Here is a 23,562-nt window from a genome sequence, read left to right as displayed (position 1 = left end):
GTGGGAGCCAGAATTCTTGCTGTTTGGTAGGGGTTCAAATACTTATTTTCCGCGACAAATGCAAATCAATTAATAACTGTTATAAAATGCAGTTTTCTGGATGTTTTTGTTGATATTCTGTCTCTTACTGTTAAAATAGACCTACCATTACAATTATAGATCACACATTTTTTTGCAAGTGGCCATACTTGCGAAATCGGCAGGGGGTCAAATACTTTTTTCCTCACTGTATATATTTTTAAATGCACCTTTCTCCAGCTTGTAGATGGTCTGGGTGAAGTGGCTGACGTTGTTCTGCAGGTTGTCCACATTCAGAAGATTGAAGGCGGTGGTCCTCCACAGGTCATACTGCTTGTCCCATTCCTTCTGCATGTCCCATAGCATCCCTCGGAGGTTGAGTGCATTGCTCACATCTGTCAGCTCCAACTCGATCACACAGGACGCCACTTCCTCCCTGTTGACCCCTGGCGGAGCGATCTGCTTGGAGACAGAGCTGTCCAGCAGCTCCCTGAAGCGGAAGCAACTGTAGGCTTTGCTGGAGTAGATGGCCAGCTCTTCTGTAAGGGCCTGCAGAACCTCACTTGCCATCACAGGGGTTGTGGTTGAGCAGAGAAGTAGTGGATTGTTTATCTGCCAATACAAACATCATCAGCAGACTGAAAAGGTGGATTTAGCATTTTTTGATGCATCACCATCACCCTTGCTTCTTCTAACGTAGACATTTCCAGGTGTATTCCAATGCTTCCTGTCCATACAAAATCAATGTTGACTGGTGAGGGCTGCATGTTATCATGTGCCGTCTCAAATTTACTACCAGCCTACCACCATTTTTCATGAGCCCATAGTAGAGTTCCACAGGGAGCCGTAACACTCTATACGATGCACAACTCTTGCTCCAGCGCACCAACCAACCAGCAAGAACGACCTCTGGAAAGACCTCCCAACCCCTCATTTGTTCACACAACAATTTCACATTGCTCTTCCTCGATCTCCACAATTTCCAGAAACAAACTGAAATGAGAAATGCTCTGCACATGCATATGGTGACTGTCTTACCTTTATCTTGATGAGAACGAGGTCATGTCTGAGTTTAGTCAGTTGTTGGTTTAGGTCAGCATTAAACGCAAAAATGTTATCATCCCTTTTGGTCTCAGCGATCAAGACTGTAGACTTGAGGTGGAAGAAGCTGGGGACAAGGTGATGGAACAGAGCCAAATCCTCAGGTGAAATAAATATGTGGAACTCTTTTATAATAGTATACAATTGCACAAGGAAGTGGTACTGCCTCTCCAGAGTAGGTAGCTTCACAGAGATTTGAGTCAGGAAGTTCAGATAGTCAACAAACTCCTCCAGGGTGTCCATATGAAATTCAAGCTTTTTCAGAGCAGATTGAATGACCTGAAAGATTGACAGCAAAACATTTGTACAGTGTCAAAGTTTTACACAACTGAAATACGAACAGACAGCTATAACTATACTATACTATACTATACTATGTTTAACTATAACTTTACTATAGGTTGCTACTCTTTATGACGACTATGCCTGTGCTTTTGGAACATAACCAGTCTATCTTTCACTGATTTGTAAAAAATAAACGGCACACCTCCATCAGGGCAAGGTTTTTCTTCTTGGCGAAGTTGGGCAGCCGATAGTGGATGTTGGTGATGACTGTCTGCGGGTAGGGCAGGCAGTCCCGCTGGTACTGCTCGCAGCACACCAGCATCATGTTGATGCGTGTCTGCATCTCCATCCTATGCATCATCTCCACGCTCTCAGTATGGGCCATCAGGATAGCCTTCATGTCCTGAGCCATCCACTTCTCCCCATCCATAAACCTGCCGATGTCCAATGCCATGGTTCTTTGCACCATCTTGCCGAAGCCCTCTATCTTGGTGCAGTGTCTCTCCGTCTCTGCAAAGCCGGTCTGCACCATGCTCAGGATCTCTGAGACCTCAACACAAAATGGTGGACAACTTTGAGTGCACTGTGAGTGGAAACCTCAGCCTGGTCAGCACGTCTTAAAGCTTCACTCATCTTATGGAACCTTTACTGGGTCTACTTACGAGCATCTGATAAGGCACTAACTTTATTGCGTTTTTCAGATTCTAAGGATTAATGATTTTCAGTCCTGAATTATCCTGAATACTGGGTAAGGTTGTACTCACATCACCACTGAAAATATACTATTAAAACCTAAACCAAGGATATGTACACAGGCTGCAGGCTATATACCTGCATCTGATAGACCGAGTCTTGACCCAGCAGTAGCTGCATGTCAGGCCAAGGCCTCAAGATTTGGCTCCTCTCCTCCTCAGAAATCTCATCCACGGACAGTTTACGGTCAAACACTGGAGGAGAGTACAGGTCCAGCAGACTAGGATCCTCCTTAAAGGAAATCTGTTTGTCTAGTGGAGAAAAACAATGGAAATCACAGCCATGAACACATAAAAAGAATGTCCAACATGATATCAAAAAGTGTCAAGAACAGAACACGACAGTAACTACCCTAATAGGAGCTGAGGGTGTAGCTGATCTTGGCTGGGTCTTTGCCCATTCTAATGTTATCCGAGTTAGGCTCAGAGCACCCATTTTGGGAAATCCCTTACCGATGACACCCCGGAAGCCCTCGAGCACCTCTTGTATTTTCATCACAAAGTCATCCATGGCGGGGCTAAGGGTCATTTTTGACAGCTTCTTTGGTGCTAAACTGAAAAGGAAAGTGAACAGAATGGAAAGCTAATACAGGAGGTCAAGGTGCATCGGCAGACAACATGCTATAATGCAAAGAACAGCTGTGCAGGGCCATGCAAATTGTTTTAATTCAGCCCTTACAATAAATATTCCATACTGAGAGTAGAAGGTTGATTGCGATAGAGTACCTTACAAGAGGTGAACTTTTTTCATTGGGGACTTCTTTCTGAGGCTCTGGCTCCCCTGCTGTGGATGTGGGACGGCATGGGATGTAACAACATTAGGACATCCTGAAGATAAAGATCCCTAGATATTTGCAACATTAACCTACGAGACCAGTTGTTCATTGTCTTGAAACATGTCTTCAAGGAAGTGGTAAGCTTAACCATAATTCTGTGTAATAATCTTTTGCCAATACCTTTGCATTTAAGCACCTAGATGCCTAGTGAATATTTGAGGGACAGATTCTGACTTTGTAGCAGAATTTTTTAGCAGAACTTTTGAACAAAATCAGGAACTATTTTCATCATCAGGGTATGTTTGAGGACCTCTGTATTACAGGGTTTGGATTTACAATCTTTTTCAATCCTTGCTCTTTCTGTTTGTGTCCTTTGATGTATTGAATGACATTAATGATTATAGTGTCTTGGCCCAACCCTATTACTCATAACATGTGCAACAAGGGTTGACTGTTCCCGAATTTCTGCATACTACCACATTAACAACTTTAAACTGAAAAGTTCAGGCTACAAGCTTATTTAAATCACATTCTGACTAAGCGGCTGGAGGAGATATGTTCTCTTGAGAGACAGGAACAGAATGCACCAACATATGGTGTGAAGGGAACAGGCTACACCCACCCTGGTCACTCGGCTGGTGGGTGCTTTCCATGGCGTCTGTGGTGGTATCTGGGAAGATGGTAAGCACCACATTCACTTCAAATGCTGCTCTCACTTCCTGCGGGGACTTACAGGCACATAGACTGCACAGTCAACTAAAAAACATTTCACACTTACAGTTGTTTCATTTATCCAATCAAGATAAGGGTTAGCAAATTGAAAGAGCATGCAATACAGATTATATTATTTCATCATATCATATGATAAATCATTAGTACCTGACAATTTAGCTCTGGGGGTCATTCCATGTCATTTGAAGTATGTGCATCCATAGCTGCCCAACCATAGTTGCCCAATGCATTAGTATTAGAAAATTCTACATCTGGATCTTCAATTACATTGGCCTCTGGTTCTGAAATATCCTCTATATTCTGAAACCTCTTCTTCTATTTCACTGTCAGTTTGCTCATTTTTGTGCTTTTCACTACGGCAAAATCTGCTTCAGCACTCAGAAGAAGTGTGCGACATCTTTACACTGACAGGATAATCAGAGCCAGTAAACAAAATGAAAGCAGTCATAACAACAATACACATCAAAGACGCATGCCTATCATTCCACTTGAGTGATCATAAAAGGCACTGCACAAAATCCAAAATGTCAGTTGAACAGGCACTGAAGATCCGGATGTCCAATTTTTCTAATTGTTGGAATGACCCCTGAGCTTAAATGAGGTACAAGAGGCACGGAAACTGAGCTACCTTAATCCCTGAATGTGAAAGTCCAATTTCCCTGTGATACTGATAGATATCATCTCCCTGATGGCATCTGAAAAATGAATGGATGGAATGGATTTGATCAATTAGTGCTGGCTTTAAAAAGTTTCTGTAGTACTAAACCTTCATGGAAACAGAGCAACACTAGGACTCTAACTCAAACATCTAATGCTAAATGAAAATGATGGCCTCCATGTAGCCCCTCACGTGGTGCCAGTGTCCAATTTGACATCAGCCCGTGTATTGTGGAAGGACCCCCAAAACGCCGAGTGCAGAGTGAAGACAGCCGCCTTCAATAGGTTGCTCAGCTCAGTCTCGAACATATAGTCCACCATGCTAAGGAAGCATCCAAAGTGGCACAACAGGGTCCGCCACTGTGCCACCTGGGTGTACAACGGCCGCAAGTCATGGTCCGGCTCCCAGGAATGGAAGAGTCTCTCTGCGCCGTGCAGCTCCGCAGTCTGGAGGGGACAAGCACACCCAAGTGGCCTCAAAACTGAAATGTATGCTCAAGGCAGGTAAAAAAAAAAAAAAAAAGAATGATTAATGGCACCTGAACAAAAAGGGGCGCAACTTACTTTTAAGCAGGCAGATCGAATCATTGAGGCCACTTTGATATGGAGATGCTGAAGTTGCTTTGAGGCAAATTCTCTCTGCTGGTTTTGAGCTTCGCAGAAATCCCACAGGGAGTGCGTTCGTGTTTCATCCCACTGTGAAAGACACAGTGAGCTAGCTGAAGCAAAGCCTACAGCAATGGTCCCTTTAGTTATATCTTTAAAATGAAGAGAGAGGACTAGGTCCTCAGTAGCACCTTTATTAAAACAATGCGGTATCCAGGGTTAAATGATGCCTCCAGTAAACCTTTGATTTGCAGCAGGCATTTGGCAAGTAAGTCATCTACAAAGAACAGATTCTTGGACAACCTGATCCTGCAAACAGAAATCCTTATTACTAAGTATCAGACAGGGCAATCTAATATTACATTTCTTCATGATTAGCTTCAGGTAGCTCATCATTTAAGAATTATTATTAATTCTTACTTTGATTTGGACATTTTTGAATGCCTTATGACTGTCTTCCAGATATTAAAGGATTTGCATAACCTACAAGGATGAAAAAACACCAAATACACTGTGAATGTTATTAAAAATAATAACATATCAATGGTATTAACAGATTATCATTTGCCCTTTGCCAGCAGACAGTGACTGAACACCACCTGAACTTTGAAAAGAAAAGCAGCTGGTAGATTTTTTGGAAGAGCTCCCTCTCGGCCAACCAATCCAATACTGGCACGATCTCCTCACTGGACTGTTCCAGTACATATACCTGTATGAATGGGCAGAAAGTGCTCTGTCTAAGAGTCAACAATAGAATCTTACAAACATGTGTACCAAAGACACAATTTCTAAGTCCCTTGTCAAAACACGGGTGTCTTTTGTCAGCTGCCTTCTGTGGTCACTCAAATTGGCATTGATGGAGTATAACTGCAACTTAGATTACAATAGCTGTGTTTCTTACCGAACACTTTACGAAGTACACTGCAATACACAGTGCACTGCAATACAGTGCACTTACATCTGTAGTGCATTCAGCCACTGATTAGTGTTGTCTCAAATGGAACACTGACTGACGAAAATGTGCGAGCCTTTTACCCATAAATCTGTGCGCCAGCTTCCTCCGGCCAACTGGAAATTTAAAACAAAGATGACGGACCAATCTCAGCTGAGGGCCGTGTTTTGTATGTAAATGTACATCTTTTTGGCGTTTTCTTGCTTAGATTTTTTAAAGTTACCGATGAATAGACACTGTACTATCAGATAACACAGTTATTGTAACCAGCAAAAATGGTTGAAGTGATTTGCGAGGCGTCAGTCAGCCAACTTTCCAAACTGAAAAGCTGGCGAAAGGGCTCCTCCTTTTCCGCTGCGTAGCCAAGATGGCGCCCGTTTAGGGCGAGCAGTGTCCATCGTTTTACACTGCATTTTTTTACTGTTTGCAGTGCGCAATCCGGGTACTTTCAGTGCCCTGATTTCTGCTGGTTCTGTCAGTGTGAACGCCCTAAGCACTGAAAGTCAGTGCTTGAAGTGCACAAGTGCGAAGTAATAGACAGGGCTATTGTCTCGTGTTGTGACAACCCAGCACAGCTGGGTACAACAGAAGTGATATGGGACTGACCTCCTGTATGTAAGAAGCACTGACTGTCCAATAGTGGTTGTGCTGCTTTGCTGTCTGAACCGAGACCACTTTGAGATCATACAGGCCATGGTCATCATCTCCGCTCCTTTTTATGCAATACACATATTCCCCTGTGTCTTTCATTTCATGTGGGCTTTTCTAGAATACACCATTATCTTTATTAGCCACACTTTCTGTCCATAGATAGCAGACTATATTGTTCATCTCAGCTAAAACAGAGGGGTTGCTTATGTAGATCAACTTCAAGGAAAAGTTAAATGATAAAACTTAAACAAGACAAAAGCCAAACCAGAGCCTCCTATTATGTTTTGCAGTTACAATTTTTAAATCAAATAACTTCACATAATGATCTATAATTTAATGTCTGCATACTGTGTGCGTAGTCAAAGAGATAAAGCATAGACCTGACAAACCTGTAGATAATCTGAGCATGGTCTTATCATTCTTCTGCCAGGTAATTTAGTAGGCCAACCAAGTTTACTTCGGAGTCTTACAATATGATTGACAACATCATCATCTTCAGGTTCTGAGGACAACAAAGAAACTCATTTTCATATGCAGAACAAATCTCATTGATACCTAAATGTTCATTTCTGACACAAGATGTGCTCTAAATAAGAAGATAATTACAACTAAGTAAAGCTAAAATGGACAGTAAAATTTTGAAAATCTCTCTGGGCCTCATCCAATACTTCCTCATTTAAATGACAATGCATTTTTAGGTTGACTGGAAAACCCTGGGATCATGCAAAACATTACAAATAACCCCATTAACAGGAACCTCCATTTTAACATGAAGATGTTACTAGACACGGGAAGCACATCTTCTCATGCAAACAGATAAGAACAGGACCCTCAGACCTGCTTGCAAGCAGTGACACGCTACCTGTGTTGTCAAAGCGGGCACCCTTCACCCTAACCCCTTTGTAATTCCATGTGGTTGGAATGACGAGGGAGTCCCATGTTGCTCTGTGTGATGTAGGCGCAGCTCTCTTTGTCCTTAGAGGCTCCAGGCTGACTCTGCCGTTGGATCTGGCATGATCTGGAAATAGAGTAGGCCCTAATAGCCATTGTATGTAGGAAGCAGTGATTTGCCAAATGTCTTATGACAGGGAACCAACCAATGTAATAAACAAAGACTATCTGGTATCGCACAAATAAGGCCTTGTTAAAATAGCTTGAAATGTAATTACCAGCAGAGAAAATCAGGCAGAATACTTTCATCCATTTCATCCAATAAAACTATTCGTAAAACAACGTTGCAAAATATGCAAAACAGACAGATTAACTTACTTTTTTCTGTGGACAACGATTGGCGTGGTGCTAGAGATGATTGTTCTTTGAAGCGTTGCTGGTCCATCTTTGGATCTGTTTCCAACTTAGGTAAAGTCACGATGCGTTTATCCCTCGCAGCATTGACGTTACGACCTAATCTAAACCAAGAATGTGATGTATAAGAGTTAGCTAGAACTTATAAGAGTTTATTATACGGCTCCTCAGAATGTTCCAAAATGTTCCGTTGATTTGAATGGGCCACCCCAACGTTCGGAGGTCTGATATTTCTTTATATCTAAATGTATGACCGCTGTCTAATGCTTCTAATTCAGATACATATTGCATATAGCAGTTAACAGGTACAAGTTACACATTCCTGATTCTCGGTCATTTCAAGAGATACTTACATTAAGCTGCAAACGTCTTCATCTTCATCCTGACCCACCTGTTTCCGATGCATTAACGTGTCTATCCCAAAATTCGATGGCTGTTTGCAGAAAAGACTGAGGTTATGATGTTGTCTAACTTATAACATTATTTATTACATTCAGCCATCAACAATGCAAGTTCAATCTAGCTTCACTGCCATCATTTTCTTGAAACGGACCCCCCCCCTTTTTTTTTCTTTACCTCGACATTGTTAGAAGAATATCTACGTGATTTAACTTCTTAGGTAGTAATAGACATATTTTCCTACCCAGAGATTTTGGCCCAGGCTACATATCGATACATACCTGCATGATTGGGAAAGAGACTTCTTTTGAACATAAATATGGAAAATGTATACCTAACTCCAAGTAACATTAATGTATTTTCTAAGAGAGAGAGAGAGATAACTGCAGCTGTAACATTAGCTATCTATCACGAGCTATTGACGTTAAACTTGCCTGTTGCTAGGTAACAGTGGCCACTAGGCAGAGATATCTAGGTGCTTGTTTACAGCCATGGTTTCAGCTTGTCCCACTGGAAGGCCTACTGTGAGGCATTGGGTCAAGTCTAGTCACTTTTACATAGTACATCTGAAAATAACAGTTGTACCAGAATGTTTTCCAATCGAGGTCAATAAATTGACCATACATATAAACTTTAATAAAAAGAATAAGAGTTAAAAGGACTAAAAGCTTATAATAGGAATAATAGTGAAAGAATAAAAGACAAAATAGACATAATAACAAAATGAAACAAGACAAAAAAAAGAGAAACAAGTAAAAGCTAAAAGTAATGTATGTGAGTAAAAGGAACAGGAATTAGGCCTCAAAGCGAAAAACTAAAGAATTACCTAGGCCTAAAAGCAACAACAAAAAAAATGTTTTGTAGCTGTTTTGTTTGGTGTATTAATAAATATGCACCAACTACAAGTTGCTAATTGTTTTACACATTAAATGTTGTAGGCTAAACATTGAATAGAACTGGAACTTATTTGAACATTGAAGATTGGCCTGTTCAGAGGGTCCTCAGGGCATGTCTACAACCATTCTTGTGCATGTGCTATTCCAGTGCTTATGCACGCAGGCTATCACAAGTGAAGTCAGCATACAGCAGCTGTTTCAGTAAGCACCACACAAGCATCTGTAATAACGTACAACTGGTGTGCCTGCCTACATGGGAGGGGGGTTTGTCTGTGGGTTTTGGGTCAGGTTCCCTACCTTGGAAGCAAACTGATTTCCATGTCACAGATGTGTTGAAACAAACCTTAAACATTTAATCTTTTTGACCCCTGTAGCCTAGTGTGTAGTCATTTCACATTCAAGTAAGTACAAGATGTATCAGGGTATCATTAATTTGACAGTCAAATCTGTGGTTTTTAATATAGTCATACAAGGAAGCTGCATTTGTCATCTATCAAATGCAAATGATGAAGGACTACTCCTTGCAACTGTTTGGCTTCTCATTTGCATATGGTTGTGATGAATACACAGTAACTATGCCTAGTTTAACACAAGGCATCAGTTCAGACACCAGAGACAGTCTCATGTTCAAAGTACAGACTATGGATATTCTGGTCATATTTACACATTGAATTGTAGTCATTTCTTCAAAACCTTGGCAGTAAGTGATTCTTTTTTATTTCTTCAGTAAAGAGGTGGTTTGATTTTAACGCCAGACTTCTTTATTTGGATCAACTGTTCAGTCAAGAGAAATATACATGGAGCTGTTACTTCTGATGAGCCTGAATTCCCTCCTTCTTTTCAATGCGTATGTAAGTATATTTCTGTCTGATGACCACAAACATTAAGCTGATGAAACCTTTATGAAAGCTGAGCACAGTGAGACCTGGAGTTAGTATATAATGTATTTTGATCACATGCATGTATGATTGTTATTATTTCTATAAAACATTGTATATACTGTGCAGTGTCCATCATTGGAGTAGCAAAATAATTACTTAATGAACTAATACATTAATTTGTATCACTCTTTCAATCAGATTACCTCAGCAGGTAAGATCATTTCAAAACAATTATCATAAGTCATGTGGCTTTCATTAAGGTTAAAGGTACAGTCAGCAACTCTAATGCACTAAAAAAAACCTCTGTTGTTCACACACACTCCTGGCTCTGTAAATAGCAAACAAACATATTGGCTTGGACTGAGACATACACAGTTTCAGCCAATCAACACAATGCTTCAAAGGCACAGAATTTGATTGGCTGTTGAGTTGAAATATAATCAATATAAATCAGTATATTTTTTTAATAAGAAGTATTGCCAGTATCGTGCTGTTGTATGGATTGACAATTTTAAGTTATGTCCCCTATCAGAATTGAATTATCTAGTGCTGCATGCTGAAATCAGCATTGAGGACAATGCAGAGGGACACTTAACAGAACTACTTCAGACCTTTCCTAATGTCACACATGGAAGTGAAAGTATTAGAGAGATTAAGACCACCAGAGGTAATATTAGTTGATTTCTATCAAATATAATTCTCTATATTTTGAAACTGTACAAGTATGGTACAATTAAGTTTAATATGTCATGTTACCATCAGGTTTATTGATTTGTGTTGGTATGTATTTCGATGTTGTATTTGTCAAAAAATGCATGTTTCTGCTCTACGCAGATTGCCAGGAAGTAGATAAAACTAATAAATGTGAGTGCACAAAAGACTTTAAGGAGGATGAGGACAATGACAACCTGTGTATCCCTGAAAAAAGAGGTAGAGTGTTCCATCTGCATCTCTTATAAGATCTCTTTTACTGAGTCCCCCTATCTGCTTTCATGGTTGTATATGTTGAGAACTTTTAAACTGTTATTGTACATATGAAATGAAATACTACATGTGAAAACTAGTCTCTACTAAGTAAGTACTGGGAAAATTGCATTTCTGCTGTGATGAATGATGCATTGTACACATACAGTGCATTTCAACATCTTGTCTTCTCCTTCATCTACCAATATATCAGTCTCAGTCAAAGGAGAAATTGTCTTGAAAGATGAACCCTATGACAACAAACTCACAGATCGAGCCTCTGAGGAGTTTAAAAAACTGAGCAAAAAACTGACTCAAGAGGTATTTTTACTGGTGCTCCTGATTAATCAAATATATATATATATTTTTAATGTTGGACATTAAATGATATTCTTCCTAATTCATGAATGCCTGCAGGGGGGGGAATTACATTTCTAAATGTAGTTTTATTTATAACAAAACGCTTTCTGAATGAATCACATTCATTTCCCCAATAAACTGAATTAGACTTCCCACAATGGCATTCTATAAACCTGACCTGTCTTGCAAAGCAAAGCTTTGTGAGGTGAGAAGCGAATTCATAGTTTTCACGTGACGTCAGAATGACCAGCTGAAGGGCAAAAAACACATTCCACACCTGTCTAACACTGGAGTTTATACAGGAACCGACCACCTTTCATTCAATATCATTTAATATCTCCGCTTTAACATTGTCTGACTTAGGTAGTAAAATGCTAGACAGTTGTTGCTCGGTTGGCTGTTCAAATCGGCGAGGAGACAAGCCCGGATTTTGTTTTTATCGCATTTAAAACCCGCCCACGTTGCTACCAGTTGATTGTAGACGTCTTCTGGGTCAACTTTTCTCTGACACACAGTAAAGCAGCAATACTTTTGGGGCTGGCAATAAAAGCAGTCACCCTGTTCTGGTCGCCTCATTTATCAGAATAACTACCTAAAACGGGAATAGATCAAGTAATAAAGTCAAGAAACGGTTTCTTCTCTGAGATTGCGACAAGTACCTAAGCAAGTAGGCTAGGCTAGTGTATTTTGTCATCCAACTGGTAGTACTACAATGCCAGTAGAAAATATATGGGAAGATAATTTAAGTTGTCATTCGCCAAACGAGGTGTTCGTACTTGTTTAAACCAGAAAATTGTGTCAAATGATAAAGAACAGCGTTGGGTAGGCTAAAGGCTGCTAGCTAACAGCAGGTAGCTCGTAGCTAACAACAGGTATCTCGCTAGCTGGTAGCTAGCTATTAAATGGCACTCATCTTTGCTCTGATTATGAAGATGTTTTTTGTTTTCACCTTCCAGACGACAGCGTTGTGAACCCATCCACTTCTGAAAATTAAATAACTATCTGTGCTTTTGTAGGCTTTCAGTTTTTGAGATGTGTAGGGGGATGGATTTTCTATTAGATAGATGTAAATATCTCCACACTGGAGCTCTGGCAGGGACTTCGTCGAGGTTAAAGAAATACAAATGTCAGCGGGTGCAGTACATGGATCAAACATTTTATTTTTTTCTAAATATCTCTGTCTGGCTATAGTGGTATGGTCTGTGGTTGATGGCGATCGTAGTTGAGTAGGCGGCACTGCTCGAAGTTGTCCACTGTTTAACGCTGTTTCGCTGTTCTTTTTGCCCGTCAGCTATGAATAGTAAGAGTCCACTTACCCCTTATTGCTCTTTTTCACCATCTAGTGGTCATATAGTCACACTGCATTGTCCACTGATGATTGATGTCTATGGAAAAAAATTAATTCACAGGAGGCAGGTGCGGAATATTTGAAAATAAAATGAAAGAACAGAATAATCATAGTCCGACATTAAAAAAATATCTCTTTGGATCCGTCCTTGACCGAGTCCACTTACTTGTTGTTATTTATTATAATCAATAAATAAATCAAGATATACTAGCATCAAAGATAATTAGGCCTATTAGTAGCACATCTGTTGCCAGTTGTTCTAGAGGTATAACCATGTTTTGTAAATCAACGATTTCTTCTAGTTATCAAAATGTTACAGTAGACTGAAATGGTTTCGATCCCTGAACATTTTGCATTTCAGGTAAGCACATATCACCGTATCATTTCAGATTTGTATTCACATATATCTTAGTTTGAATGGCATGAAACTAACTATTCCCCCCATATACCAGTAAGGGCTCTGTCATCGTAGTTTTTGAGATGACTTTTGATACCAATGAAGGACTAGAGAAAATTGATGAAATAACCGCCAGCTTGCAGAACACTTCTGGAGAAACTACACTTGTTACTCAGGGTATTTCCTATTCACATTCTGTCCCAACAAACAAGTAAATTGATATTAACCAAATTGAACTGTAGTTCTCTGTGTTATAACTTCTTCCCTCCTCCAACCCCCCTCCCTTCTCCATCTCTCACAGGTTTTGTCACAATAACAGCACCAGACTATACAGTGAAATTTAATACATCGCAGAATCTTAGCTGTCAAACAAGTCAACCCATAGGGCAATTTACATGGTTCTTGGTCTCCTCGAAAGACGAAAACAAAATTGAAATCCATGGAGGGACAGAGGTGAAATTCATTGATAAGCCACCCAACACTCAAATTCGACTTGAATACACCTCATATATCTGGAGAGGTATGTTGCAATTGGAACTGATCTTGAGAAACACAGTCAGATTCAGGTGTTTTTCATGACTATAGTTTCTTGAACATGAACATCCCTGACAACACCAAAAATGTACATTTACAATGTATACATATTCCCATGCAGAGCAATCTCAATTTGCATACACTATGGAGTAACATTTGGATTTGGTCTTCCGTGGCTAGGTTTGAAGTTATTTTTAAATGATTGATTATCTGCCATTTTCATTCTTTAGGTAAATACATATGTGAATTTCAGCAGAAATCAGTGAAACACCAAGCTCATGCCTTTTTAGATGTAGCCCTCTTGCCAGTAATAGATATATACACCAAACCTCAGTTTCCCAACTGCAAGGAAGCAGATGAGGTAAATGTAAAGGTGACTTGTGCCATTACAAATACCACTGAACCATATACAGTTACCTGGGAAGATCCTGACTTCATCCCTGAAGATATCAGTAAGTTAATCAAATATAACCTTGTATAGTATGTTTCATATTTTTATATAATACCACATGCCTGTCCAGTCTGTAGCTATTAAAACATAAATACATAGCTAATTACATTTACAGAAATGTGTATGTGTGTAAATGAGTGTTTATGATATGAATATATGGTGCATGTTATATTGACTTATAGACTTCAAACATTATTGCTGTGTTTGATGTGAAGGCAATCCTAACTTTTTTTCTTGTTTATTTTCATCACAGAGTATGAACGTGGTGATCGGTTGTACCGCATACGAAAAACCATAAAATGTAAAGAAGAAAATTACGAGGTTTCATGTAATTTCACAAACAGGCTTAATCAATCTCAGCTTCAGAAAGTCACTATTCCTGTCATCAAAAGTAAGTCTTAAATGTTAACTGTATTCAGGCCTCAAGTGGTCACAAACAATACGCACAATCTTAAGGTTATATACACTATTCACTGACTTTGCACGTTTGTGTTTTGTGGCATGTTTTTGCAATTAGTTTTGATATCATCTTCAAATTCATTTTGATGTTATATGGTTATGTGTCGTTCCCACTCGCCATCAAAGGTTTTTTCCATGTAGTTCTGTTTTGGGATAGAGCACCCCGTGAAAATATATGTATACATAACACATAGCATGGCTAGGTGGAGAGGGCATTTGTAGGACATTGATGAAAAGAAACATAGAAATATAGAAACTGTCCGTCTTCTGCTCACTGAGATGTTTTCATACCCACCCAGCGAACTCACCCGTGTGCAACAAGGATGGAGACTGGCCACAGGCCAAGGCTGGTCACACGGCCACACTGCAATGTGAGGGTGATCAAAGAGGGGAGAGGACAAGGAAATGTTCGAAAGACAAAACCTGGGCAACTGAGATTAATAAGTGTGTAAACATTGACCTGCAGGACATAGCTGGAAAGGCTGAGGTAATAGACTGGTGTCACACCAGTATGTGTTGTATGTTCCCATGCCACAGGTTCATTGTCTTAAATGATTAAATGGTGTTAAATGGTACCAATCTTGAAAATATTACATGTTGCAGACATTTTGCTCAAGATCTTTACATACTTGATGTGATACACAAAATGACTTTCATGGGTTTATTTAATGTAATGTAATTTAATTGAATTGAATGTGCTTTTTACTTTCCTTCCTCTATGTCACTACATAGACAGTGGTATGCTATTCAATAGGTTTCACACACATTACAGTCATTTGGCTACTATTTCTTAGAGGCATGTACTAGTCTCCTAGCATGAGCATGATGTATCAGTATGTCAAGTTCAGGCCACTTGAAATACTGTATCTTACAATGGTGTACTTTCTAGTAGGAGTGCAGCATTGGTCAGTCCGTATTTACAGACTCATGCATGGACTAAGAAAGGTAACGTGTGACTAAATAATGTGCATCACTGCTGGCAGACTTCTCTGTTTCATAGATGCGATGTATTCACACATGTCAATCTGTGAAGTTTCCTGTATAGTTAAAGCCTCAAAGCGCTTAAAAACGTCATAGAGTAGCTTGCAAAACTATTTTACCAGGCTGGCTGTGAAATAACAAGAAATGAAGACTAAATAGCTAAGGTGATTCAAATTCTTAAGTGAGAAAAAACTTAAGTAACGATCCATAAGAAGAAAGTGCAAGATGCATCACACCGCCCTGTAGAAAAAGCTGTCCCCCAAACCAAGAATCTGAGGAAGATATTAAGGGAGGCCACCGCAGTCCAGCCATCACCCTGAAAAATAAAAAGAAACTGGTGGCTGGAATTGGGGTGCATGTGTTGGCCTCCACCATTTTAAGAGCTATCCATACAACTAGACTGTAAAACTGTAAAACAGTAGAGTGGCTCAGTTACAGCCCTGATCGAAATCCTACCAACAATGTGTGGCACTACAGTCCAACACCGCTATTCCATCTACATAGATGATCTGTATCAACTCTACCAAAACACACCACAGAACAATGTGCCAAGCTGGTACTGTCTCACCTCAAGACTTAAGGCTGTTATTGAGTTATCCTACAAGTATTTATGTAAAGAGGTTGAATACCTATGCAAGCAGAATCATTTATTTTTTCATTTATCAATTTTAACTTTATATTTTTGTTATTTATTTTAGTATACATATTGCTTATTTAGTGTTTAGAATGATAATACTAATTGGGAAAATATGTGTAAGTATCTTTTGTAATTATGAAAATGGTGATGAATTTCAGGGGGGGTGAATTCTTTTGCAAGTCACTGCACCTGTCTAATGACCACTGCTGTAGGTTACACCAATAGTAGTCACAGACCCATGTCCCTTTTGGGCGGTTTCTTTTCCCTAACTATTCTATGTAAAAAATGTTAACTTGTATGTTGTCCTCTGTAAGCATCCAAAAATGTGTTTAAAAAAACACAAAGGCAAACATTTTCAGAATTTGAGCTACATTATAGACTTTGACGGCTGGTAACTTTTGCTTGACAATCTATCCATACCACTCTCTTTGCAGAACCTTGAGAGAGGCCTCGGGAAGTTCACAGAAGTAGCTTCAAAGGTGTTCGAGGACATGAAGGCATCGACACAAAGAAGCATAAACTCTGCAGCAAACATTGATACGTCAGTGTCCATTTTTGGAACCATGAGCAGGGTATCCGTCGCAAAGAATGAATCTCTGGGTGAAACTGTGTTACCTGTAAGTATAGCAATGCTCCATGAGTCACGAGTCAATAATGAAAACATATTTAATCTCTGGTTTTATTGAAGGCATGCGATTGATATGTTGTAAACCAGTTGTAAAACATACCCAACCAGTCTAAAAGTCTGAGAGCACTCTGAGGAGTTCTTGATTATATTTATGTTTTATAAATCTGCACTAGAACACATTCACTCCTTGATGTCTCTTCTCTGTTATCTGCTGCCTTTAATGTTTGGCATCTATGAATAATAAAAATGATCTGTCAACATTATGACCATGCAAAAGGTATAGGCTACTCTCTTTGTTGTTTTACCAAGTTACAGGTTCTAGGAATTAAGTTATATGCAGGTGTAAATATAATATTTAATACAAAAAGAATAATACCTCTTTGTCCATTCTAGGATTTTCTGATATCTGCAAGCAACATCATAAATGATTCACTGAAGGACTCCTGGAACCCTGACTTAGCTGCGGATTACCTGAGTAATGTTAATAATTTATTGGATCAATCGTATCCAAGTGAAGATTTTGAAGACAAAAAAGCACCAAACATAAAACTGAAGCTCTATGACAGATCAAACCGCGGAAAGGTCTACAACGTAAGCATGGACTTCGACATGGACGCTGGCTCATCAGCAAATGTCACTGGATTCCGAACACTAGGGGAATACCTGCCACTTCAAATTGATAATACAACTACAGAGCTGGAACCCCGTGCCACAGTTCTACGAGTTAATGCTCCAAGTGCCAAGAAGGTTACATTCAAATTTAACAATGTCAATCGAACCAAGAACCATGAATTGCACTGTGTGGTTTGGTTGCCTGACAAGAAGACATGGTCCAGCAAGGACTGTAAGTGGGGTGGTGCAGGCTCAGACGAGTGTGAATGTAAGCTCAACAGTGGTGTCAGATCAGACCGTTATAAAGGAGGATCATTCACAGTGCTGATGTCCAAACACCCGGTGAACATCCCCTATGTGGACGACCTGACTACCATAGGCCTGGGCGTGTCCATCGTCTCTCTTATTTTATGCCTCCTGATTGAGTTTGCTGTGTGGAACTCAGTGGTCAAGTCAACCATTTCCCATTTTCGCCACACGGCCGTGGTGAACATTTCTCTCTGCTTGCTGCTCGCTGACAGCAGCTTCATGGCCACAGCATTTCCAAACTCCCATCCTTCCCAGTGGTGCCGCTGGCTCGTCGTCATGAAGCACTACTGCTTTCTGGCCATGTTTTTCTGGATGCTGTGCTTAAGCTTGGTGCTCCTCCACTCACTGATTTTCGTATTCCAGAGGCTGAGGAAGAAGATTTACTTGGGAATGTCATTCTCTGTCGGCTATGTCTGTCCTATGATTATTGTGGTGTTGACCGTCATTGCGTTTGATAATGGTGAAGCCGACTCTTACTACCTTACCGAAACTTGCTGGCTTAAGTATGATGGTTTGTTTAAAGGGTCCTTTTACGCATTTGTGATGCCAGTCGGCATCATTGTTGCAATTAATGTGTTTTCCATGCTGGTGGTCATTGTTAGACTGTTGAAACCATCTGTGTCTGAAGGCCATTCTCAAGATGACAAAGATGTCATCAGAGGCATCCTCAAAGCCGTGATCTTCCTAACTCCTATCTTTGGAGTGACATGGATTTTTGGATTTTTTGTCCTGGCAACTGACCACACTATAACACCCTTGTCTGAGATTGTGAACTACACCTTTACAGTGTGCAATGCGTTTCAGGTAAGGCTTCAAGTTTATCCAGTGGCAATTTTTAGAGGTTATTTGTACAGGGTTACAGATGTCCATGACTTCATGTCCATGTCCATTCATTTCAGGGGTTATTCATTCTTCTTACTGCATGCCTGGGAGAAAAAAAGGTAGATTTACCACAATTTACTATCAAATAAATATAGATGCATGCAATGAAATAAAGTCATTAATGTCATTATTGTGCTTGTTCATCTTTGTTATCACTGCTTTGTTGTACAGGTCCGAGAGACACTTGTTCAGAAGTTCTGTCACCATTCAAAGGTGAGAACAACATATTTCAGAACACATTATGGGAATGTCTGGAGTACACTATAAAATTATTTCTGATGAGCTGATATTTTGAGGTTGAGAATGAAGCTACATTTTGTGGAGCTGGCTATAACGAATCCTCTCGATACTCTTCCATTGCTAGGTCTACACTACATCTAGAGGCGAGCGCTCCAACTCCAACTCCAACTCCAAGACCTCCACTGAAAGCTCTATTAAAAAGAAATAACATCAAAGTCCAGTCTTGTGGAGCACCTTTGGTCCCTTTTCTTTTTTCAATTCTTTTAATGTATTTTCACTTTCCTGTTTTACATAATGCTGTTTTTGCCAGCCTAATAGGACCTTAATGTGAGTAAAGGGGAAGTGTGAAGCTGTTGCCTTGGCTCAAGATTCAGTGCAAACATGCATCTGAATTCTATGGTTGGAGTCAGTGAAGTACACAGTCATCAATCCAAGAAACTCTTTTGTGTCCATGCTGTAGAGCTGTAATGTGTAGTTTTTGATACCAAAAACATAAAATTCTTTAAAATTGACTTTAAACAACATCATTTTAAAAGCATAATAGAACAGCATTTCCTGCAACAACATTATCTACAACAAAAAAACTTTACTTTTCTTAAACTTTTTTGGGGTATCATTTAAAAAAAAGTAATTTTGCTATTACATACCAAAATGTACCAATAGCTGAAGATTTTGCATATGTCATACTAATATCAGAAATGTTCTGTGATAATACTAATAAGAATTTTTGCTAGAATCGTTTACAAACATCAATACTGGGATTTGAAGTAATGTCAAAAAGTTGTGTGTGTATGTTTAATAATATTAAAGGCATTACACAATACAAATGTTACATTATCTTTTTGTCATATGAAGATCACAGATCTATTTTCATTGTCTATGCTTCTCATTCAATGTTGAATAGTTATCATGTTTATCTGGTGTAAAGAAGCATCATGAAGTTTTGGTCTATAACTAGTGAGCTACCTACCTAAAAAGCATGTAAAAAAAAAATTGCAAACACTACAGCCCAGTTGGCAATGATAAAAGCATGCCAACATGCTAAGTGGCGTCTTTTGCCGATATTATGTGCAATGTCGTGCTTTGAAGGGTTTTCTTACATTTTTGAGGGGGTTTACAACCAAATCCACAGAACTACACAGCACGTAGCATAGTGCATAGTGTTACTTTAAGATTCAGTGTGTATGTAGCAAGCCGGCATAACGTGAAAGTAATTTTTATGTAAATTTACACTTTCATGTTCAATGTAAGATTCCACAGAGCACAAAGGCAGGTTGCTTGTCATACATCCTATTTTGCATTGCAACTAAGCCATTTGTATTTACTGCATCTTCACCTTTTTAACACAGTGATGTTATGCATGTTATACGTTAGGAATGTCATGGAGGAAATCTGCCTTGAATCATTTAGATTGAAGTTTTAGGATTTCACTGAAATGACTTGGAATCTTTTTTTCCTTCATATATTTTGATATATTAAAGTTACTTTTTAATTACAAAATGACAGGTTTCAGGTTTGCTATCTGACATACAGAGTTTCTGTATCATCTAACAACAGTACAGAGTAAAGAAAGTGATGCAGTTCATATACGCAAAGTCAGATTCATACCCAAGTTTTACATGTTGATTTAATTTCTGGTGCGTGCGCCTTCACATTCTGTGCCGTCCTTTGGTGCGTTGTGTCCCGCTTTTGCTCCTCCCATTCTTCATCCCTGTCATCCAGAGACAAGCCTGACAGCAAAGCAGAACGGCGATACTCCTGATGCTCTGTCTCTGCCCTGCAACAAACAGTCCATGTTCTCATCAGAAAACCGCCATGCCCCCCTTTGCATCATCATGGCATCACCACAAGGACACACTGCTTCACACTTGCAGCGCATCTCAGCCTGTTGTGATGCCTTATAATGTCTGTAACAGTCAGGCATATCAGCTGGCCATGTGAACGCTCCAGTGTATTTGTGCATCCCATTTTTGCTTCCCAGGGTGATTTGTAAAATATACAAGTGATATGATGGGGTCCCCTGATCTGTAATAGCACAGATATGGGTCATCTGTTGATGGCCTGGAAAAATGATCTAATGTCAAGGAGGGCAGGATAAGTGTTAAGTCAGGCATCACATGGTCACTGTTTATTATCCATCTCATCTCTCTGACGAATATATATTTCTGGATAAGGTATATCTAGAGTAATTTACAGATGATGGGCCCTAATGGTAAAACAGTACTCTATACCTTTTAAGGAACTGCACGCAGTCTATGTGGCCATAAACCTCAGCAATCTGGACAGGCTTGTCCCCACAACAATCCTCCTTGTCCAGAGGTGCATGGAAGGCATGGAGCATCCGCAGCACTTGCAGGCGCCCTGCCTCCGCTGCAAAGTGAGCCGCAGTCCACCCACTCCCTGTACAAAGGCATGGCCGAGCCCCATGCTCGATCAGAACCCGCACTATCTCTGCCTGACCTGATAAACAAAACAGGGTTGCGACAAACTGTTGGTTTTCAAATAAACACATCATCTATCAGACTTTTTCACCAATCAGATGAATCATCTTAAAATATCAGCAAAGTCTAAGTGAAGGTGAAGACACCTCAGGTCGAATCGGTAAATGAACATAGATAGTTTACCGCGAGCTGCAGCCCAGTGTAGGGGAGTCTTGTTGTTCCAATCAACATCCCTCTGATTGGGATCATATTTGTTCTGCCTCAAAATCTCCTCTACTAGATCAGCATCCCCTGACGCTGCAGCCTGATGGAGTTCTGTCATCGGTTTAGAGCTGCTGAAAACACACATGAGAAAAACGAACAAAACTTTTGATTGCTCAAGACTATTTTGACACGTGTCAATCTTAAATCAGTCTCAATCAAATCACATTGATTCTGCTAACCACTCAGGGCAATGTAATACAGAAATTCTGCAGAGCTAATCTCAGATAAACTACACAGAAACTGTGCAGTTTCTTGTTTTCCTGCCGGATTGACCTACCTAACCCAGATAATTTAATTTAGGCTATGACTCAGTTGAATATGTTTTTGGAGGGGGAGGAGTTGACAAAGTTTTGTTGGATGCATCTAATTGAAGGTGATCCTGACATTGCACGCCTAGCCTATAGGCTACTTGAAACAAAAACAATAGGCAAGTCGTGCAAAGGCTACTACAATTATACTGTATCGTACCGTCATTCGCGGCATCAAACAGGCTTGCCTAACCTTCACTGTAAGATGGTTGGTAGGCCTAATGCCTAGAAGACAGAACAATTACATTAAGTTCTGAAACAAACAAGTGAGAACAGATGAAATAAACAAAAGTCCTATCTGCGGTATTTTACCAGACTTCAACAACTTTCGTGTTATTGAGGTTCATTGCAGCGTCAGAAAAATAACGTTTTTTATATTAACGAGGCAATGGAACATCACATAATCAAAAGTATTCAACCGGATACAATTATGCCAATGAAACAGACTATAGATCCACCACTGTACACCTTCCCTACCTGATTCCAACAAATAGTGCTCGTCCTTAGTTACAATGTTTGTGTCCTGACGTAAGCAGCGTTCAACACTAACAAGTTCCGATGATGTGGAGATTTCATTATTATGAGGAGATCGTTACTTTTATAATGTTGTTTTATATTTTCAAGTAGGCAGCATGTATACTAGGCAGTCCCTCCACTTTCTGGCGATTCCGCGATTTGTGAATTCAACGCTGTAGCCTATATTTTCTTACTTTTCGAATTACTGAGAATGAGTACCAGGGCATCCAGAGGATGTTTCTTACACCCTAACTGTTATTTCATTAAAAGTTAAATGAACTATTCACACATTATCTTATTCTGTCTTGTATTCAGTTGTGAAATTGTAAATAGTATTCGAACATTAGATTAAACATAAAGGCATATTGTTGTGTCAAAGTGTTTAGTCAGCCGTTCCCGTTGCATGGAGATGGCATTTCAAAATAAAAGGCCGTTCCTAAATTCATGCACAGGCTTTTTGAAGGGTAATTTCAGTGAGTACGTATAATACCGGCAAAGTAAGGCTACGAATGGTCAACACAATTTGAATAATCATGTTTTCTGTTCAGTTTTCGGTACACAATTACTTATGATTACTGTTCTGAATATTACCAAAAATGTGTGATTTTGGAATAGGAAGGTTCAAACCAAGGAATTACATTTTATTTCAGCTTGACCATGTAAATACAGTTGTCAGAAATGTGTGAAATTAGATGACATTTAAAATGAGTGTACTAATGTCTCCATTGCAAGACATGAGGACATAACACACAAAAACTGAAAATAAAATACTATTTTAATAATAAAATAAAAAAAACCACACACACCCCTCATATAGATAACCTGTCTGATGTTTGAATTAAAAATTACACAAACCAAAAAATCTCAAAATCCTAGAGGGACTGACTAGGCACTCCCTGAAATGGCTACAAAATGCACTCCACAATAGACTTGGACAAAGGTCTTGTCACTGTCTCCTACTAATTATAGGGCCTACACTACAATATCTTTTTTTAAATCTTGGTTAATGGTCAATCTAAAATAAATATGGTCAACATTAAATAGATTAAAATCAGTAGCACTCATCAAAACAAATTAATACTTAAAATGCTTGATAATGCCATGATTTAGAGACAGGCAAAATGTCAAACTAACCTGATCTCCAATACTAGATTTGTAACAATAAATGCAAGGTGATATTAGTATAGGGCTATAGATTGAAGAATCACACATTATACATAT

At 39.4% G+C, this 23,562-nt stretch overlaps 4 protein-coding genes across 4 annotated transcripts in view; 2 read left to right on the top strand and 2 right to left on the bottom strand.

Moving 5' to 3' along the window:
* LOC105895702 (dynein axonemal heavy chain 6) overlaps window positions 1-8,961 on the bottom strand; it is a 45,442-nt gene extending 36,481 nt beyond the window's left edge. The window contains exons 1-19 of the mRNA XM_042709678.1: window positions 8,516-8,961; window positions 8,189-8,268; window positions 7,800-7,939; window positions 7,393-7,566; window positions 6,920-7,032; window positions 6,486-6,644; window positions 5,527-5,636; window positions 5,348-5,410; window positions 5,119-5,236; window positions 4,886-5,017; window positions 4,515-4,768; window positions 4,293-4,359; window positions 3,555-3,660; window positions 2,883-2,940; window positions 2,610-2,710; window positions 2,236-2,408; window positions 1,607-1,954; window positions 1,057-1,398; window positions 249-630 (exon numbers count right to left, since the gene is read on the bottom strand). Of these exons, the coding sequence (XP_042565612.1) occupies window positions 249-630; window positions 1,057-1,398; window positions 1,607-1,954; window positions 2,236-2,408; window positions 2,610-2,710; window positions 2,883-2,940; window positions 3,555-3,660; window positions 4,293-4,359; window positions 4,515-4,768; window positions 4,886-5,017; window positions 5,119-5,236; window positions 5,348-5,410; window positions 5,527-5,636; window positions 6,486-6,644; window positions 6,920-7,032; window positions 7,393-7,566; window positions 7,800-7,939; window positions 8,189-8,268; window positions 8,516-8,521 (2,926 nt within the window). The 5' untranslated portion in view covers window positions 8,522-8,961. The remainder of the gene's footprint in view (window positions 1-248; window positions 631-1,056; window positions 1,399-1,606; window positions 1,955-2,235; window positions 2,409-2,609; window positions 2,711-2,882; window positions 2,941-3,554; window positions 3,661-4,292; window positions 4,360-4,514; window positions 4,769-4,885; window positions 5,018-5,118; window positions 5,237-5,347; window positions 5,411-5,526; window positions 5,637-6,485; window positions 6,645-6,919; window positions 7,033-7,392; window positions 7,567-7,799; window positions 7,940-8,188; window positions 8,269-8,515) is intronic.
* Window positions 8,962-9,728: 767 nt separating this feature from the next.
* On the top strand, window positions 9,729-18,060 carry LOC116223609 (adhesion G protein-coupled receptor F5-like). Its single transcript, XM_042709677.1, has 15 exons — window positions 9,729-9,830; window positions 9,913-9,981; window positions 10,210-10,222; window positions 10,544-10,678; window positions 10,846-10,941; window positions 11,189-11,295; window positions 12,985-13,043; window positions 13,135-13,256; window positions 13,381-13,599; window positions 13,844-14,065; window positions 14,318-14,455; window positions 14,823-15,010; window positions 16,576-16,758; window positions 17,163-17,833; window positions 18,054-18,060. The coding sequence occupies exons 2-15, from the start codon at window positions 9,928-9,930 to the stop codon at window positions 18,058-18,060; spliced, it is 2,214 nt and encodes a 737-aa protein (XP_042565611.1). The 5' UTR covers window positions 9,729-9,830; window positions 9,913-9,927.
* A 56-nt stretch (window positions 18,061-18,116) lies between these two features.
* On the top strand, window positions 18,117-19,635 carry LOC122133475 (adhesion G-protein coupled receptor F3-like). The gene is made up of 4 exons (XM_042709760.1): window positions 18,117-18,494; window positions 18,590-18,631; window positions 18,744-18,785; window positions 18,937-19,635. Exons 1-4 carry the CDS (start codon window positions 18,234-18,236, stop codon window positions 19,018-19,020), a joined length of 429 nt encoding a protein of 142 aa, XP_042565694.1. The 5' UTR covers window positions 18,117-18,233; the 3' UTR covers window positions 19,021-19,635.
* Window positions 18,532-23,431, bottom strand: LOC105895703 (ankyrin repeat domain-containing protein 66). The gene is made up of 5 exons (XM_012822380.3): window positions 22,536-23,431; window positions 21,437-21,588; window positions 21,044-21,272; window positions 20,421-20,589; window positions 18,532-18,616 (listed from the first exon to the last, which is right to left on the bottom strand). Exons 2-5 carry the CDS (start codon window positions 21,573-21,575, stop codon window positions 18,593-18,595), a joined length of 561 nt encoding a protein of 186 aa, XP_012677834.2. The 5' UTR covers window positions 21,576-21,588; window positions 22,536-23,431; the 3' UTR covers window positions 18,532-18,592.
* Between the last annotated feature and the right edge of the window lie 131 nt (window positions 23,432-23,562).

The sequence above is a fragment of the Clupea harengus genome, chromosome 14 (genome assembly GCF_900700415.2).
Source record: "Clupea harengus chromosome 14, Ch_v2.0.2, whole genome shotgun sequence".
Classification (NCBI taxonomy): domain Eukaryota; kingdom Metazoa; phylum Chordata; class Actinopteri; order Clupeiformes; family Clupeidae; genus Clupea; species Clupea harengus.
The sequence above is the reverse complement of the archived record's forward strand: the minus strand, read 5'-3'. Positions and strand labels throughout refer to the sequence as shown.